At 39.5% G+C, this 20,120-nt stretch overlaps 1 protein-coding gene across 3 annotated transcripts in view; it reads right to left on the bottom strand.

Annotated features, from left to right (window-relative positions):
* Positions 1-1,371: 1,371 nt before the first annotated feature.
* SCML2 (sex comb on midleg-like 2 (Drosophila)) overlaps positions 1,372-20,120 on the bottom strand; it is a 122,907-nt gene continuing 104,158 nt past the window's right edge. The window contains exons 11-16 of one of the 3 annotated variants that reach the window (XR_001007769.1): positions 19,119-19,301; positions 10,227-10,340; positions 9,006-9,260; positions 4,539-4,690; positions 3,091-3,467; positions 1,372-2,013 (exon numbers count right to left, since the gene is read on the bottom strand). Coding sequence is in view for 2 of the 3 variants with exons in the window: in XM_011995817.1 (XP_011851207.1) it covers positions 3,339-3,467; positions 4,539-4,690; positions 9,006-9,260; positions 10,227-10,340; positions 19,119-19,301 (833 nt within the window). In the remaining variant the exon portion in view is untranslated. Of the gene's footprint in view, positions 3,468-4,538; positions 4,691-9,005; positions 9,261-10,226; positions 10,341-19,118; positions 19,302-20,120 lie in introns of all 3 variants that reach the window. The other 2 variants (XM_011995817.1, XM_011995818.1) reach the window with 2 other exon arrangements.

Raw genomic sequence — 20,120 nt, 5'->3', positions numbered from 1 at the left:
CAAGCTCAATTTGAGCATGTGCTAACTACGGAGCGTCGCTCTTAAGGTTTAGTGGCATCAACCTGCTGACAAAATAGGGCAAACAGCCAGAAGAGGAAGAACTGTCCCCTATGCATTCCAACAGCGGGCTATCACTTGCACGTCCTCTCAAGCCTAAAGCTCTCCCACATTGCCTGGATCAGCTTCGGGGGACTTTGTGTGCAAGCCCCAGCATCAAGCTATAGCCCCAGAAATTTTAACCTACTTCATGTATTCAGCCAACTGCGAGGACAATCCCTTCTGCAGCTTGAAAAAGCAGTGCTTTTCCTCCCAATTACACTGTCACTACTCACAGTATTTACTTTTTACTTTTGAATGTTACAGAAGGGCATGGTGTTTCTATGCCCGCAGAGGGAGGCCTTGGTTTAAAAGTTTGGGAAATCCCACTCTAGAACATGTACTGTAAGACATTTCAACGATACGAAATCAAGCAGATGAAAGACCAAAGCAAATGCTAGGTGATCCTGGAAGGTCTTAGAGTTCAAGATGCAGAATTCTGCAGGTTACAAAGCATCGAAGGATGGAATGAGAGGCAAAGCTAGAGGAAGATCATTTCAAGTCTGGAAAATTCACAGGAAGGGTAATATGGCATGATAGTCTATGGACTAAAAATTTATAAACCAGATAGGAGAAAAAAAGGAGCCATGAATTACTCAAGTCTCAGATCACTCAAATTGACACCCCCATTCCAGTCACTGAGCATCACCCCTGGAGCCTCAGTCAGGGCCCTATTGTCTCCAGTGAATCACAGGACACGCTGCTGGTGAGCAAGAGCAGTGAGGGTTTCTGGGTTAATCAGCTGGAGCCGCAGCTCCTGGGGTCGGGGTAGGGGCCAAATAAGTGAGGCTACGCAACTGTAACCCCAGTCCTCCAAGGGCATCCCACCGGGGCAGCTGGACCATCTGAAGGCAGAGGGCCAAGAGCAGGTGCATGCAGGAGGCGGTCTCTGGCCCCCAGTGGTAAAAGAGCAGCCGGAGTTGCCAGCCAGGTGTACAGGCTCAGATGGGATGAGATATCTCGGGGCACGGGCATTTTCTAGCACTCTCGCATCACTGATGATATCATAAATAACAAAGGCTCTGAGTACAGATACAGCTCATCGACTGAACTTCTTACAGCCCCCCTGGGGTCTCATTGAAGACCCCTGTAAGAAATCAGCCCTTGGTTCTTAGGCATCCTGTTTAGCATTAGAATCTGGGCAGGTTTTAAAACTCAAGTATTTGGACACGGAAAGCCACAAACTTACTAGACTGGCTCTGTTCCAGTTCCAACAAATATACACTTTAATGTAATGCAGTTAACGGTAAATAAAATCACACCTGAGGCTTTGAATGAATCGTTTCGATTAACTTTATTAATATTTTAAAATATGAAAACTGTAAAACATAGTATTTATGTAAACACCTGAGGACTGTTCAAGTGGGTACAGCATCTTCATACAAACAACTTGAAAGAAGACCAAGTTTAAGTAAGAATCTTTTGACATATAAGGAATAACATAAATGAAGCTATTCTTTAAATAGTTGCATTCATGTCTAAAGTACATTTGGTTTTCTAAAAAGAAAATGTACATTCTTGCCCCTGGTGAATATTTTATTGGCATTTACAACAAATGGCTAATACTTTTATAACTGATTCTCATAGCTTATAGACGTTACATCAAAGTTACACAAAGTAATAACAATAAACATATAGCACCATTTCCTCTTCAAAGTTCCAACTTATAAAATAAAGCCCCAAACATGGCTGGGCACGGTGGCTCATGCCTGTAATCCCAGCATTTTACAAGGCCGAGGTTGGCGGATCACCTGAGGTCAGCAGTTCGAGACCAGCCTGACCAACATGGAGAAACCCCATCTCTACAAAATTAGCTGGGCGTGGTGGTGCATGCCTGTAATCGCTGAGGCAGGAGAATTGCTTGAACCAGGGAGGCAGAGGTTGCAGTGAGCCGAGATCGAGCTATTGCACTCCAGCCTGGGCAACAAGAGTGAAACTCCATCTCAAAAAATAAAATAAAATAAAATAAAATAAAGCCCCAAACAATAAGTCTGAACTAATATATCTCTCAAAGTGTAGCAGAATAAATGGCTCAGAAGTAAGCAAATTAATTAGAAACATTGCATAGGACAGAGAACTTCCCTGTATGGAAACGAATCTACAGATTGTTTCATATCCCCTGAAGAGTAAGCTGAGAGGTACTGGTGATAGCAAACGATGGACATATATTTTTTACGAAATCGAAACATCTAACTATATACACAGTTCATCGTTACCTCTGTGGCAGTGCAAAGTGCCAGATTAAATTCAAGAAAAAAGAAGATTTACTTGTGTGTAAACCTACAGGTATAAAACAATATACAAATATGGTAAAGTACCATATGAGGAATAAACACATATAATATATATCTTCAAAAAATTTGGACACTGGTATCTTCATATAGAGATGTAAGAAAAGAATGCCTAGTTAAATGTCCAAGCTTAGTGAAAATACGGAAAGTTTTAAAATAATAGGTATTTTACTGAAAAAATTTAATCTTACTCCATCCAAACAACCCTCGTAGTATAAATATCTCCTGCATAAAATGACGATTCTATCCTATAATTTAAAAAATTTATCAAAAACTGGTAAGAACACTTTATGAAAGCTTATAAGCTTTATAAGCTTGCTTTTTTCCTTTAAATATGATCAAATACAACATACAGAGAAATAATAAAAGGAAAATAATTTATATGGCTATTCCCTTTCTAGATATACTGATAGAACATGAACAGAACACCACAGAGTATCAGACAAAACATCTGAGAAAAGATGATATCTACAGGTGCACCTTTAAATTCTCTGGTGAGGAAAAATTCTCATGGATTTAATTATAGAAGTTGTCAATCCCTGATATTTTCCCCTTTGGGATTTAGCTGTTTTGGTTCCAGATATAAAGATTAACCAAAATCAAAGGTTTTTCTCTGTTAACTACATTAAGTATATTTGTAAACTGTACAATGAAAATTTAAAAAGACATAAAGAACTGCCAATTTGAAAATGCCAATACTAACATGTTAAATGCTTTTTAAAGAAGTAGACTGGGGGAGAGGTGGCTGTGCCTCCCGAGGCTGGTTGGTGACTCCAGGAAAAAAAAAAAAAAAAAAAAGTTGACTGAACTGTTAATACAGTCCTGCAATTCTGATAAAACACTTTTATAGGAACTGTCTACAAAACAAAAACTGCTGAGAAATACTTTTAAATTAAAATGTTAACAGTACACCTGAGAATTATGTCCAATCTAAACTTACGCATATTTTTTTCAATTGTATTTTCCTTCTTTAAGTTTTTCAATGTAGTAACACAGCTTTAATGCTGGCCCCAGCTTCAGCCCCATATACTTCATCATCACATCACTCTTGAGTAGGAACAGAGCCTTCCCATCAATTTCCTACAGAGAGAAGGAAATCATACTCATTAATAATGCTTTCATATCAAGTTATTTATACATAAGAACATGTAAAATAGAGCAGCTGTATACTCCGGATATATATTCTCTGAATATGCTTTATTTCCTGAAAACTATTAAAAATATAATTTATATAGTGAAGCATCATTTGATAATTTATGAATTTAGTTTAAATTTTAAGAAAAAGAAAATTTAACCTTGTATCTTCAAAAAATGTCCCAAGTATCAAACAATCTGACTTTAAATACTGTGTGTTAAATAAAATACTAAACATATCTATGACAAAGGGTCAAAAACTATTAATGGTAGAAATGAATTTCAGATGGTCAATAACTTTCTGAGAAGGGCCAGGAATATGTCAATATCAATGCAAACTGTAAATGTGCTATACAGTGTTGTCATTATGTTGAAGGCTAATCAGTTAGTTGTCTGAAGCTGGTTAGATGCTAAAACTAATTACTGATTTTCTTGCAATAGTGAAAAGGGTACCTCAGATAACAGATCACTCATTTGATTTGTTAGAAAACACTGAAAATATTACTTAATAGTCATAAGGCATCCTCCTAAAATTCTTTATTACCTTAACCAATTTATGTTATGGAAGCATATTATTTGGTATTTGTGAGTTCCTGTTTAAAAGGATGTACTTAATCTTATACAGTTGCTGGATTCACTGGAGGAAGGCCACCCTGTAATAGCCTGTGGTCAACCCCTCCTACTCATGGTCCTGGCGCTGAGCTGGGAGCAGGTCGGGGAGGATCCTTGTATCTGTCGTTACAAAGGGGAGGTACACCTGAGAGTTGCAATGCTGAATCATTGTATCTTGAGAAGGTGAAGCAGTTTGTATTTTAAGCACCTGCATACTCACTTAAAGAACAGACCATTAATCTACCATTTAAGGAACTAATATCTTGGGAAAAATAACCTTTCTCACATATGGAAAAATCAGTTGATAGGGTTCCCCCACCATCCACACAGCATCCAAATGAAGGGCCTGCACAGAGGTCATTCAAAGGCATTACGGCAGGAAAACCGGATCAAAAGATACATTACATGTTGCCTGAAGAGGTCGGCGAGGGGGCCTGATATCTGAGGATCTGTATGTTTCATAAACTGTATCACTTCATCCACAGACCAGGTTGAAGGGTCCTTAGAGAAGCCTTGTTTCAGGACACTGGGATCAGGTACAGCTATATAACTTGGAGCTTCAATGGGGGGGAAAAAAGACAAATCATACTTGACCTGATCATTATCCTGAAAGAAGAGATGTTAGGTAGGGAATAATGGTCTCATTCCTGGAACCTTCTGTTAAGTTCCCCAACAAGGTCTCAAGACTCCAACTGTGAAAGCTTATACAAAGATGATGTGAGGATGGCTACATAAGAGCATCCCATCTGACCTCCCCCAAACAACAAAAGCAGGTTCAGCAGTTACCTTAAAGCTTCAAAGATCACAAAACAGACTAAGCAATCCAAGGCCTCTTTGGCCACAAGCAAACACAGCAAAAGACCTGTTATTTGGGTAAAATTAGGTTAATCTAATCTAACCTATGACTTCTCTCTTAAGTCTTCCAAGGAATTTCAATCTCTCTCTATCTGTCTAGATTAGGTTTATTTTACTAGCTAAATCCGATGGAAATTCCCCAAATTTACAGCTGGTTTTGTTTTTTTTTGTTTGTTTTGTATTTTTGTTGCTGTTTTGGTTTTTTTGAGACAGGGTCTCGCTCTGTTGCCCAGGCTGGAGTGCAGTGGCACAATCACGGCTGGAGTGCAGTGGCACAATCATGGCTCACTGCAGTGTTGACCTCCTGGGCTCAAGTGATCCTCCCACCTTGGCCTCCCAAGTAGCTGGGACTACAGACACATGCCACCACTCCCAGCTAATCTTTATATTTTTTGTACAGACAGGATTTATCCATGTTGCCCAGGCTAGTCTCAAACTCCTGGGCTCAAGCAATCTGCCCACCTCAGGCCCCCAAACTGCTGGAATTACAGGCACGAGCTACCACGCCAAGCCAAATTTAGTTTTCTAATTGCTTAAATGTGTTCATTTTAATCAAATAATTTCAATAATCCCATTATTTTTGATAAACAAAGTAGTCCTTTTACCAAATCTCTCTGATGTATCCAATAAGAATATGTTTAGCATCACTTTACTCTTTAGATTTCCTGTCTCTCATGGCTTAAATGCCTATCTGAATTTTTTTTTTTTTGAGACAGAGTCTTGGTCTGTCACCCAGGCTGGAGTACAGTGGCACAATCTCGGCTCACTGCAACCTCCGCCTCCTGGGTTCACACCATTCTCCTGCCTCAGCCTCCCGAGTAGCTGGGACTATAGGCGTTCGCCACTATGCCCGGCTAATTTTTTGTATTCTTTAGTAGAGACGGGGTTTCACTGTGTTAGCCAGGATGGTCTCGATCTCCTGACCTCTTGATCCGCCCGCCTCGGCCTCCCAAAGTGCTGGGATTACAGGCGTGAGCCACCGCGCCTGGCTGCTTATCTGAATTTTGAAGAACACAAGATTATTTTCTGCTACGCTAGGTCAGAAATAACTTTAACATTTAATTCCTTTATAATGTTTAATTGCATAGTAATAGATATTTTGGTTGAAGGTTTATACATTAAAAAAATACATAACTGAGACATGAAACAATTTAAGTGCTCATATCTCAAATGGTCTTAGCTGCACTCTTTACTAAGTTGTGATGAAATCTGTGTCCTGACAAGTATTCATTTACTCAACCAGAGCCCTTAACTCCCTAAAGTTAGTGTGTGATAACTGAAGTGAATTTTGTACTTAGCTAGGAAGATTTGTTTCTCTAACCAAGGACCGTCAACACAAATCAGATGGTTTTTTGTGTGTGAATTAGCCAAAGGAGTACCCTTTCTTTCCTACCCTCTGGGCTATGGCCATTTTAGAAGCATTTTAAGTACTTACCTAGGGGAAAGGTAAAGAAAAACAGAAAATAAAAGAACTTATAGTGGTTAATTTTTTGTGTGTAGCTCTGAATTTTATTTCTTTCCAACATCACAACGATGATGTGAAATAAAAACTCTATACCAAAATATATTCTTCCCTTCACTCAGAGAAAAAAATGTTGGCCATATCTACAGAGAAATTCTGCTGGGCTGTATCGACCCAAGTAAAAATGATGATGCTGTAGACCACGCTATGCCTAAGGCATTCTGACAATTTAGACAGAAACATCATCTCCTTTAACTCAACAAAGACACAATGTAACATGAAAAAAATCATTGGCAAAGCTAATCATATCTCTAATTTAACTTATATTTTTGTGGAATTTCTGGTTTCTGTCATAATCTGGTACATTTATGTTTTGAATAACATGTAACTAGTTTTACAGTTTACTGCAGATAAACTATATGTAAAAAGATATGATTTGGGGTATAAAATTAATTTTATACTAAAAATAAAACCATAAGATTTTCTTTTTTTAGTCTATTATGAAAATATAATTTAATTGGGCCTACACCTTCAAAACAATCAGAGACGTTTGCAAGCATTACATTACTGTTATTCAAATAATTACATGAAACAAACTAATCATGTGAAAAATAATCAAAGTCCAGTCATGCTTTTCTCCTGAACGGCTCTGTCTTATATACACTGGCATATCAATAAATATTTCTAGAATAAGTATAATGAAAGTATGAAAGTGATCTGATTCCCCCTGACATCACTGGATTTCTTTCCTATAATAAAGATCAGCAATATTTTTCATTCGAATAATGGGACAAGGCAGGACAGGAAATTGTGTGAGCATCACTGGCTGTCAGGAGTGGAATCAGCTCTAGGTAACAGTTCAAATGCCTCAAAAATAATAGTAATGGCACCTGTAGACAGTTTCTAATGGAAATAAGTATCTGTTCTTGGGAGATATAAGTAGTACAGAAGTTAAGAGTACAACCCTGGAGTCAGAGTGTTTGAGTTCAAGGACTGGCCCAGCCACTTTTTAGCTGAGGGACCTCAGCCAAATGACTTCAAATTTCTCACCTGAAAATGCTTGCCAGCACCTACATTTCAAGGAATTGTTGTAACAGTATAATGTAGGAGGCCATATGAAATATTATATGCCTGGCATATGTCAGATAGTGATGAAGATGATGATTATTTCTATTACCACTAAGTAAATTATTAGAAAGCAATGTTATTACTATTAGTCTCTACATTCCTAAGAAGACCAGAAGCCAGCCTTCTGAAGCCCCAATACTGGCTACCTTAGCACAACAGTGTTTGACATACATTTCGAAGTGAGATACTCAGCATTAGAAGTAATCTTATACTGAGAAGGCCTATCTTCAAAAGGTCAAACTTTGTGAAAATACTTTAAAATGCAGGGTATACTAGCCCTTATGGAATAAGCATCTATTGTTAGACTCTGCAAACCATGTCACTCTAAAAGCAGAGAAAATCTCCAGAAGGGATGGGGCTGACAACATTAAATGTGTCATGGGATGTGCACAGTGTGGCTGCCCATAGATAACACCCATGATCAAAGGCAAGGGTTCCCACTTCCTACACTCCTCAACCTCGCCTACGTGCCTACCTGGAGAAAAAGGACAAGACACTTATTCCCAACCTCACTCTCTTGCACCCTTAAGGTACAGGATATTAGCCCTCTTTGCACATTGAAGGCTGTTTTGGCTCTTTCTTTCTTTTTTTTTTCTTTTTGAGACAGAGTTTTGCTCTTGCTGCCTAGGCTGGAATGCAATGGCGCAATCTCGGCTCACTGCAACTTCTGCCTCCCGGGTTCAAGCGATTCTCCTGCCTCAGCCTCAGGCTCCCGAGTAGCTGGGATTACAGGCATGCACCACCATGCCTGGCTAATTTTGTATTTTTAGTAGAAACAGGGTTTCTCCATGTTGATCAGGCTGGTCTCGAACTCCCAACTTCAGGTGATCCGCCCGCCTTGGCCTCCCAAAGTGCTAAGATTACAGGCGTGAGCCACCCCGCGCCCGACCCGTTTTGGCTCTTTCTAAATGGCAACAGGATGTTGCCCTACTTATACACGTCATGTCTTCCTGGTGGGTCTGAGGAAGGATATGGAGAATGAGGAAATGGTGTGGCTGTGGTAACAAGATGCCAGCCCGAATCCAGGAGTCAACACAGGCTAAGGCCAGGAAAGGTCTCAAGAGAGACTAAGAAAAGTGTACAACAGAAAGGAGAGGGACTGTCTTTCCAGGCCTCAGAGTCATGAGAGGTTTGTGAGTCCAGACAGTACCCAAGCAAATGATAAATTACAACTGCTCAAGCACTACTAATCTGAGAAGTCTCTATCAGAGACATGGTTGGTGATCCAGATCCCCAGAGACAGTTCTGTGCTGTCAAGAGGATTGGAGGATCCATAATGGTCTGACCTGACAGTGATGTGAAAGGGAGGACTCAGCCTCCCAAATTTTAGCACTTTCTCCAATGTGATACTCTCAAGGGATGCTGTTAGGTATGAAAATCTCAAGGCAAAAGACAAACACATTGAGAGCCACTATTTTTGAACATACCTTCACTTTTCCTCTGCATTTGGAATTTAACTTCATGGGGACTGCTCTTGGGGGATGATTTGTCCCCAACTAGTAGTGAACTTGTGGTGCCTGGCACACTTTGAGAAAAATCCTGGGAGACTGAAGTATGAATATACATAGGATTTCTACAGGCAGGATTCAAACAATTTCCTGAATTTAGTGATGAGCTCTTAGAATCTTCTGAAAGATTTTCCTCTTTGGGAATGGCATTTCTCCCAGCAAACAATGGTTCTTCTACAGGGAAAAAGACAAAGGAGGCTATCTTCAATAGACTTACAATTCAAATACTACTAAAAGGAAAAAAATTTCATCCCTAGCAAGTTCACTTAACTTGTGCTATACTGAACCACAATGCTCTAACACAAAGTTCATGGCTATCCCCTCCTTGGTATGGATGCATGCACTGATTGATTGATTGAGACAGAGTTTTGCTCTTGTTGCCCAGGCTGGGGTGCAGTGGCGCAATCTTGGTTCACTGCAACCTCCACCTCCTGGGTTCAAGCGATTCTCCTGCCTCAGCCTCCCAAGTAGCAGGGAGTACAAGTGCCTGCCACCATGCCCGGCTAATCTTTTGGGTTTTTTTTTTTTTTTTTTTTTTAAGTAGAGACAGGGTTTCATCATGTTGGCCAGGCTGGTCTCGAACTCCTGACCTCAGATGATCCACCCGACTTGGTCTTCCTTGGCATTTATATTAATGGACATTGTCCTACAGTCCAAAGTGATTGCATATCACCTATATTTTTCATAGTAACTTACTATCATTTGCCAGTCTTGCCACCAAGACTATAAACACCTCACTAAAGCATTTGTTTTTAGAAATGCAGTTCTTCATTACTATTTGTTATAATATGATCATACAGTTGGTTTCTAACATTTGTTTACTACTTGGGCAGTTAATACATTCTCTGGAGAAAGGCAGCAGGTTTTTCTATTCTTCTTTCTACCAATTTTTAGCAATATAAAAGTGAAGGAAAAAGGTTATTAGGTTATTATAATTTTTTTTTTCTATGGAGAAATAACAGCCGTGCACTTCTGAAGGGAATGAAGTGTTCAACAAAGCTGTCCAAGTAGTAGCCTAACTGCCAAACTTATTTAGGCAAATTTACCTCTCTACCTCCAATACTACCACCCCAAGAGTATACACAAGTGGTAGCAGAGAAACATTTCTTCCCAATCCTGGGAGGTGTAAATGCTATTTACCTTCAGATGCGTACTCCTTTGTTTTGGGGAGCTTAGGAGAGAGAGGAACAACATATGGTACAGATTGCTGAGGAGATCGTTTGGTACTTTGCCTTTCTGTTACATCTTCTTTTGCTGTTCTCAAAGAAAAAACAGTTGTCTGTTATAACGAACTAATATACTCAAGCATTTTCATATCATCAGCATGAAACACTTGTTTCTACATCATTTGCCTACAATACCTCCATTGACAACTTCTCAATTATTTGATGTTCTTGAATAACATGTGTCTATTTCATCCTATTTTATATTTTCACTGAAATAATATTCAAGAGTTAAAAGCATTTCCAGAAGGAGTATATCTAGGCTTCTTTATTGTGGGGTTATCAGATCTCTCTAAATATCTCACAAGGCAGTGAGGCAACCCATTAAAATGTGTCTAAAATGGCCTGGGAAAATTGCTCCCATGAGCCGGAGGAGTTAAAACTTCAGAGAAATTAAATAAAAGATATGGCATAATGAACATCCATTTTGTTAAGTAACAATCCTGGCTTAGAGCTACCCTTAAAACAAGTCTACTGCTTACTTATCATTCAACCAAACGCACTTCTACCTAAAGGACCACTCTGTAAAACATGATCCTGAAAGTAAAGACAGCTTCAATTATCAATTATACCCTAAGTATCAACAAATATCCTGATTTAACCTCCAACTAAAAGGACAAATAAGGTATAAGAAAAATCTTAAAAGTCTGATAGTAGACCTCAAAAGAGAAGAAAGATTGCAATGAGTATCAAAGTCAAACTTCATCTGGTTCAAAATTTCGGCTGAGGGCCACGCATGCTGCTCAAAATGTTATGATGAGTAACCTTTAGCTCAATCTAGTTACTCAGTGAATCCCAATGAGTCCGGTAGAGCTCTTACCACTTTAGTTTTATTTTTAATAATGGACTATGAAACCAACAGGCAAAACATATCTCAAATTTCTACAATTAATTAAGACATTAAATTCTAAGGAAAGAAATAATTGGCTTTTCATACCAACTTAATAATATGGAAAATTCGAGTTCTAAAATATAGTTTTCTATAAATGTTTATTTCCCTCAGAATCTTGGCAAGATTAGAAAATGTCTTCATCATTTATTTGTAATGTACTAATGCTTTATGAAAAGTTTACGAAGCTGGGTATGCTCTACTATCTGGGGCTGAAACAAATATAAAATTGACTCGACTTCTGCTTCTGGGTATTGTAGTAAGGCTAAGGGAGGAAAGTGTTCCTACAGAGATAACTAGGAAAAGCCAGGTAATTTACAAAGTATTTTCTAAATCATCAGAGAAGCACTTCCAGGATGACTGATCAAAGACCTCCAAAAATCTACTCCTTCATAAAAACATTGAAAACAGTGGCAAAAACTATAAAAACTTTTTCAAAACTCTGGAAATTAAAGACTTGCCACAATCCAAAGTGTTTAAGAAAAATGAATGGATCTCAGAAAAAAACAGCAAATTCTGTGGCATTTTAACTTGCCCTAATATAATCCCCCTCACCCCATTTTCATAGTAGCCTTGAAAACCAACACTTCACAACTATGGCAGGTATGAAAAACAGCCATGCAATAGTCACTGGATGGGGACATAATGGGTTCGGAGCTCTCCAAAAGCCCCATGCCCAGAGAACTATCACTTAGACCAGTCTTGAAGCTCACTGAAAAGCTGCCTTTCAGGGTTTGTCTTTATTTGACCTAAATTAGAGCTTGTTCTGTGTGAACAACCCCATCTCCAGGGCATCTGATGGGGGAAAATGGTGGCAACTGTTTAACTTTGCAGCTGCCTGAGACCATATTACCAGTCAGGGCTAACAATAGGTTGGTCAAAAAGCTTAAAAGGAAAAACTGGGTATAAGATGCCCCCTAGGAGACTTTGAAAAACACAGACATATTCCTGGGAATCTAAACAGTTCACATGCATGTGCTCAGATGTATATATGCATGTCCAGGAAAGACATGAGAACACCCTAATCTTTCATCTCTGGCTGACCTTGAGGCTCTGCACAAAGTCGACTTACAAGCTGCCTCTTGGAGCACTGACGTTATGTCCCAACACACACAGAAAACCCCTTGGCCAAGGCTGGGAGATACACTGGTTCCAGGTATTTAAGGAAATTTCTACCCAATCATTAACCACATTAAGCTAAACAAGCAGACTTCAGTGACCACTCTTAACAAAGAAATACAGACTTTACAGAATTAGTCCAGGAAAAGTCACTAAACAGCACCAGCAACAACAACAAACCCTAGGGAGAAGGGAATCCGATATCCAGAGTTGCCATATTATATGATTTTTAAATGTCCAGTTTTCAACAACAACAAAAAAATGAGACATGTGAAGAAACAATATGGTCCATACAAAGGGAAAAAAATCAGTTAACAGAAATTGTCCCTGAGGAAGTCCAGACATTGGACTTACTAGACAAATACTTTATTTTGGGACACAGTCTCAATCTGTTGCCCATGCTGGAGTGCAATGGCATGATCTCAGCTCACTGCAACCTCTGCCTCCCAGGTTCAAATGATTCTCGTGCCTCAGCCTCCCAAGCAGCTGGGATTATAGGCACATGCCACCACACCTGGCTAATTTTTTTATCTTTAGTAGAGAGAGGGTTTCGCCATGTTAGCCAGACTGGTCTTAAACTCCTGGCCTCAAGTGATCGTCCCGCCTTGGCCTCCCAAAGTGCTGGGATTACAGACGTGAGCCACTGCACCCGACCTAGACAAATACTTTAAATCAGCTATTATAAATATATTCAAGGAACTAAAAAATGAAAATCATGTCTAAAGAACTAAAAAAAGGCCAGTGTATTAGTCCGTTCTCATGCTGCTAATAAAGACATACCCGAGACTGGGTAATTTATAAAGAAAAAGAGGTTTAATAGACTCACAGTTCCACATGGCTGGGGAGGACTCACAATCATGGCAGAAGGCAAAGGAGGGGCAAAGGCACGTCTTACACGGCAGCAGGCAGAAGTGCAGAGCAAAGCAGGGAAAGCCCCTTCTAAAACCATCAGATCTCATGAGAACTCACTCACTATTACAAGAACAGCATGAGGGTAACTGCCCCCATGATTCAATTACCTCCTGCTGGGTCCCTCCCATGACATGGGGGGATTATGGGAACTATAATTCAAGATGAGATTTGGGTGGGGACACAGTCAAACCATGCCACCTCATCTCTACTAAAAATACAAAAATTAGCCAAGTGTGGGGGCACACACCTGTAGTCCCAGCACTCACTCTGGAGGCTGAGGTGGGAGGATTGCTTGAAACTGGGAGGCAGAGGTTGCAGTGAGCCAAAATCACGCCACTGCACTCCAGCCTGGGTGACAGAGCAGGACTCCGTCGCCAAAAAAAAAAAAAAAAAAAAGAGAGAGAGAGAGAAAAAGTAGGAAGTTAAAAGACAACCCCAAAGAATGGGATAAAATATATGCAAAGCATATACCTGATATAGTACTTGTATCTAGAATATACAAAGAACTCTTATGACTCAACAATAAAAAATGAAACCAATTAAAAGTGGACAAAGGATTCGAACAGACATTTCTCTGAAGATATACAAATGGCCAAAAAGCACAAGAAAAGATGCTCATCATCAACTATTGGAAAAATGCACATCACACCGTAATGAGATACCATTTCACACCTGCTAGAATGGGTATAATAAAAAAGATGGACAATAACAAGTGTTTACAAGGAGAACTGAAACCTCATTCACTGCTGATGGAAATGTAAAATGGTATAGCCTCTTTGGAAAAGTCTGTCAGGTCCTCATCAAGTTAAACAGAGTTAACCATATGACCCAACAATTCCACACCTAGGTTTGTACCCGAGAGAACATGTATCCACACAAAAACTTATACACAAATGTTCATTGCAGCAGCATTCCTAATAGCCAAAAAGTGGAAACAATCCAGAAGTGCATCAATTGATAAATGGATAAACAAAATACAATATAGCCATACAATAGAATATTATTCAGCCATAAAAAGGAATGAAGCACTGATACATGCTACCACATGGGTGAACCTTGAAAACATAGGGTGGGCACGGTGGCTCACACCTGTAATCCCAGCATTTTGGGAGGCCAAGATGGGTGGATCACTTGAGGTCAGGAATTCGAGACCAGCCTGGATGATGTAAGTGAGACCCGTCTCTACTAAAAATACAAAAATTAGCCGGGCGTGGTGGTGGGCACCTGTAGTCCCAGCTACTCAGGAGGCTGAGGCAGGAAAATCACTTGAACCCTTGAACCCAGGAGGCAGAGGTTGCGGCGAGCCGAGATCACACCACTGCATTCCAGCCTAGGCAACAGAACGAGACTCCGTCTCAAAACAAAACAAACAAAAAAACACACTATGCTAAGTGAAAGAAGCCACACACAAAGACTGCATATTATATGATTCTATTAACATGAAATGTCTAGAATAGGAAAATCCATAAAGACAGAAAGTCAATAAATAGTTTCCAGTGGTGAGGGAGAAAAGACATTGAGGGATGATAGTTAACAGGTATGGGATTTCTTTTGGGGGTGATGAAGATAGTGGTGATGACTGCACAACTCTGTGAATACACTAAAAAATATTGAATTGTGTACTTTTAAAAGGGTGAAATTATGGTATGTGAATTATATCTCAATAAAGTTATTATAAGAAAAGCATCCTCAAGGTATAGCAGTCATAGGAACTAATAAAATCAAATTCCAGAAGGGGAAGAACCATTCTAGTCTAAACTGAAGATCTCGTCATATTTTTTCCCTGTAGGAATTTGCTGACTCTTGGCACTACACTGAAAATAGAACCTGACACAGGCAGAGGGCTATAACTAGGCAAAAATAAATCAAAAAAGATTCAGCAGCTTCACACAGCTGGAGTGACAAATCAGAAACTCAAACTCATAGCTAGTTTTCCCCCATGGGACATCTGCCAAGTTCTGGAGCTATACAGGAAGCTGGGGAGTTAGGCTAAAAACTCTTAAAAGGCACGCTGAAATCTCTCGCAGTCTCACGATGCTTAAGAAATAAAGACCCACCAGGGTGAAGAGGTCTAGCTCAAACACACAAGCCACCTAAACACAAGTGTGAAGTTGTGATAATACATGAGGAAGAAGGCTGAAGAGCTGAGCAGCAAACCCCTGAAGGAGGGAAGTACAATTCCCCATAGTCTTTCAAGGTTAAGGAGCTAGAGAATTCCCAGGTTCTCAATCAAAAGCCTGGGAAAGTAACACCTGAAGAATAGCAAGGAATCAGGAGATAGACTGAGTCTTATTAAAACTGCTATTCAGCCCCAACCCAGTTCAATCACTGAATGGAATGAGCCCTCCTTCTTTCTGCTTAAAAAAGAGGAAACCTTTTAAGGTAGAAATCTGGAGCTTCTGCAGATCTTTTATATACAATGTCCCACATACCAAAAAATAGTGGTAAACATGCAAAGAAGTCAGACCATATAACCAACGATTGAGAGAAAAACTACTGGTGTCAGTAGACAAAGACTATAATGCAATTTTGATGAATATATTCAAGAAAACAGGAAAAATGGACAGAAAAGATCAAATAAAAAATTTCACCTGAGAATTATAATCTATTTTAAAAAGCAAAGAGCTGATAGGAAAGTAAATTGAGGCAACCACTTTGAAAAACTGTTTGGCAGTATCTACTAAAGCTTAATCTACACATTTCCTGTGACCTAGCAATTCCCTCCAAGATAGATACAGGAACAGAAAGACGTGTATAGAATGTTCATGATAACACTACTTATAAGAGTACAAAACACAACACTACCTATAAGGGCACAAAACAGAAAGCACTCAAATGGATACATACCATGGTAGCATATTTATACAACAGAATATTATACAACAATGAGAATGAATGATCTAACTATATGCAACAATACAGATGAATCTTACAAACATAATGATGGGCAAAAAAAGCTAGGCACAAGAGTAAATGGTGTATAATTTCATTTCTATAAAGTTCAAAAACAGGCAAAAGTAACACATGGTACTAGAAGTCAGGGCAGTAGGTATCCATGTGCGAAGTGAGGGGTAGTAGCGGATGAAAGGGGGTTTGACACATTAGCAGTGCTTCTAGGGTACTAGTAATAGCTATTTTTCCAACCAGGGACTGGTTATACAGGCATGAAAATTAATCAAGCTACATTCCATGTACAATTTTCTCTATGTATACTATACTTCAGTAAAATGTCTAAAATTACTGCTAAAATGTGCAAACACAAGATTGGTCAGAATCAAAGTCTCCTAAGAAGAGCACTCTATCTTAAACTATTTTTGAGTCCCTTATTTTAAAAAATGTAAGAGAAATGGGATACTAGACATAAAATCTTAGTAATAATCAACCTCATAACATTTACATGCAACTTCTTTAACTACTAGCTGACTTAAGAAAAACCTAAGAGTTCCAACTCAAAGCCACTTTCAAATGGCTAAATTAAGCTTTCTGTGAGAGAAAATTAATAACCCTTAAAATAATGTAAAATATGTGGATTATTCAGTGTATTTTTTCAAATAGTTACCTATTATTATTGGATTAATCTGAAAATTCAAACATTCTGTGTTCAATTTAAAGAAGAATTACATTTTCTTTAAAATCTTTCAAAGAATGGGGTTTCGTAAATTACTGGCATTCTTAATGCTTTGTGTAAGAAATCAGGAAATTGGCCCTGGCAGGTGGCTCAGGCTGGTAATCCCAGTACTCTGGGAGGCCAAGGTGGAAGCATCACTTGAGGCCAGGAGTTTGAGACCAGCCTGGTCAACAAGGTGAAACTCCACCTCTACTAAAAATACAAAAATTAGCCAGGCATGGTGACAGACACCTGCAATCCCAGCTATTTGGGAGGCTGAGGCAAGAGAATTGCTTGAACCCAGGAGGCGGAGGTTGCAGCAATCCGAGATGGTGTCGTTTGCACTCTAACCTGGGCAACAGAGTGAGAAATCAGGAAATTGTACTCTCAGCATCTCCAACTCATATTTTTCCCCAAATTACTCTTAGAAACAGAAAACCTATCAATACACAGACACCCCTCTTCCCACACAGGTGGCCCTTCCCTTTCTAGCCATCTTCCAAATTTCCTACCATTTTTGATGACCTCCTACCTCTCCCGAAGAAGGAAAAAAAAAGGATAATATCACATGAAAACATGAAACTTCACTCTTCCTCTTCCCCCTAGTTCTGACAGCTAGCTTTTATTGCTCCTACTTCATGCCAGGCGTAATGCAGGTTAAGAATTTACAAATACTTTCTTTCAATTTCACAACTAAAGAGGTATCCACTTTGCAGATAAGGATACTGAGAACTAGAGAGGCTCAGTACTTTGTCTATGGGCACATAGCTAGTTAACAGCAGGAACTGAATTAAACTGTAGGCCGGTCAGACTTTACACTCTTCCAGCATAGAGATTACAAGGCCAGGATTGGAACCCAGGTCTGACAAACTCCAACACCTGTGCTCTCCATGCCACTGCTTCTCCATGAATACTTTTGCAAGCATGTCACAGTATCATACCTTTATTTCAAAGGGACTCACTGGACAGCTACACCAGAGGGGAGACACTGGAAAGAGGATTCCAGTTAGGAGCCTGCTTTACTAAACCAGTGAAGGGGTTAGTACCGTCTGAAGCAGGGTAGTAACAAGGAAATGGAAAAAAAGGGGATGGATATGAGAGGTGTCACTGAAGTAGAGGAGACAAGCTTTATGAAGAAGGGTGGGGTAACCAGGAGGACCAGAAAAAAAAAAGTAGTAGCTAGAGACATGGTACCCACGCTTCACACTTGAGTGGCACGTGAATTAGAATCCCTGGACTTAAAAAGATAGTCTGATGGTACTCTGTATTTCCAGAATCAGCAGCACCTGGCCAGAAAATCATGCAGCAGTAACACCTGAGAACCTCAGCTACTCTTGAAAGACCCACATACAATCCTGCCATGATCGGTAGAACATAGTTAGCTTTCATAAGTCACATGAAAAAGAGACAAACCACTCCCAAAAAACAAAGAGCACTTGCATAAAAGCTGGAAGAGCTTTCTTGCTTTACGGATCAGAAGCAAGAAACATGCTTTTGGTTCTACAGGGCTATCTTATACCTACCCTCTTATTCAGGCATCAGTTTGGGGTTCTTATGGAAGAGAAGCAACCATGGTTCAAATGTCAAATCCAAGCATATCACAGGCTGGGTGTGGAGGCTCACGCCTGTAAATCCTAGCACTTTGGGAGGTCAAGGCGGGAGGATCACTTAAGGTTAGGCGTTCAAGACCAGCCTGGCCAACATGGCAAAACTCTGTCTCTACTAAAAATACAAAAATTAGCTGGGCATGGTGGTGGGTGCCTGTTATCCCAGCTACTCAGGAGGCTAAGACAGGAGGATCGCTTGAATCCGGGAGGCGGAGGTTGCGGTGAGCTGAGATTGCGCCACTACACTTCAGCCTGGGGAGACAGAGCGAGACTCTGTCTCAAAAAACAACAACAAAACCGTGTCATCATTTGTCAAACCTTGATGACTGCAACAAAATCTTTATAGCCAATGGGCTCAACATGCTTTGCTAACTTCTTAGGATTATAAAGGTCAGTAACTTTAAAGCCATACTTCAGTCTAACAGAGAATGTTTAACTCTGTGAGGTAGTCACAATGAAGTCAAACGTAAGTAATCCATGGGCTTTGATTCTCAAGTTCATTATGAATACAAGAAATTACTTTCCTACTTTGAATGAACAAAAACAACTACATGTTATACATTTCTCATTAGCTCACTGTGGCTAAAATGTTTACTTTGAGGAGAACACAAGGAAAAACAATTATACAAGATTCTCAAGTTAAACAGAAGTATAAGAGTTTACATTTTCTCTCACCTGACTGATTTTTATCATGCTCTGCAGAGCTGTGAGTATGACCCCTGGAAGAACTAAAAGGCTGGCTACTCAAAAGGTTATCACACTGCAGACTGTGGCAGAAGTTCTCAAGAAAGCGAAGAGCAAATGATGCACTGTTCACTGGAGGGAGCTGGATGGAATGAGTTTCCCCATCAAAGGAGGCTATTGGGGAAAAAAAGGATGTCGAGTAATTTCAGAGAGATGAGAAATACAACAGTAATTTTTTAAAAAATCATCACTTTAGGAAAGGTATTATAAGTCTAATTTGTGGTTTTTGTAATTCATAAAGGAATAATCTTAAATTATAAAAGCTCCTCTCATTCAAACACAATAGCCTGTATTGGTAAAAACATCCTCATTTGAAAATATTCTTAAGTCAACAACAACAGAAACTCACTGATCTATGTAACACTTTCTTCTATTCCAAATATTCCATGGGTATGAATGTTGTGGTGTCTGATCACAGCTACCAACTGCATCTTCTTGCTTAATGACTTCTTGAGTCGCATTTTTATTTAGAGCTTTTTATAGATAAAACATATTATCAACCAAGGTACTTTGCCTATAGTGAGCTTAACACAGCATGTAAAATGAAGAATCTGTGACTTTTGTCCCAATTTACATTATTCTGACATCATTTGTCCATTTTAAAAGTAAACTTTTCAAACCAGGGCTTAAAGTCTATAAACATATAACTCCTATAAATATTCTATTATACTAATATAATAAATATTACAGGCTAAGTGCAGTGGGTCACACCCGTAATCCCAGCATTCTGGGAGGCCAAGGTAGGCAGATCACATGAGGCCAGGAGTTCAAGACCAGCCCGGGCAACATGGCAAAACCCTGTCTCTACTAAAAATATAAAAGTTAGCCAGGCATGGTGACACATGCCTATAATCCCAGCTACTCAGGAGGTTAAGGTGGGAGAATCGCTTGCACCTGGGAGGTGGAGGCTGCAGTGAGCCGAGATCACACCAC

This window comes from Mandrillus leucophaeus, unplaced genomic scaffold (genome assembly GCF_000951045.1).
Source record: "Mandrillus leucophaeus isolate KB7577 unplaced genomic scaffold, Mleu.le_1.0 Scaffold499, whole genome shotgun sequence".
Lineage (NCBI taxonomy): Eukaryota > Metazoa > Chordata > Mammalia > Primates > Cercopithecidae > Mandrillus > Mandrillus leucophaeus.
This window is presented reverse-complemented; position numbering and strand designations above follow the sequence as displayed.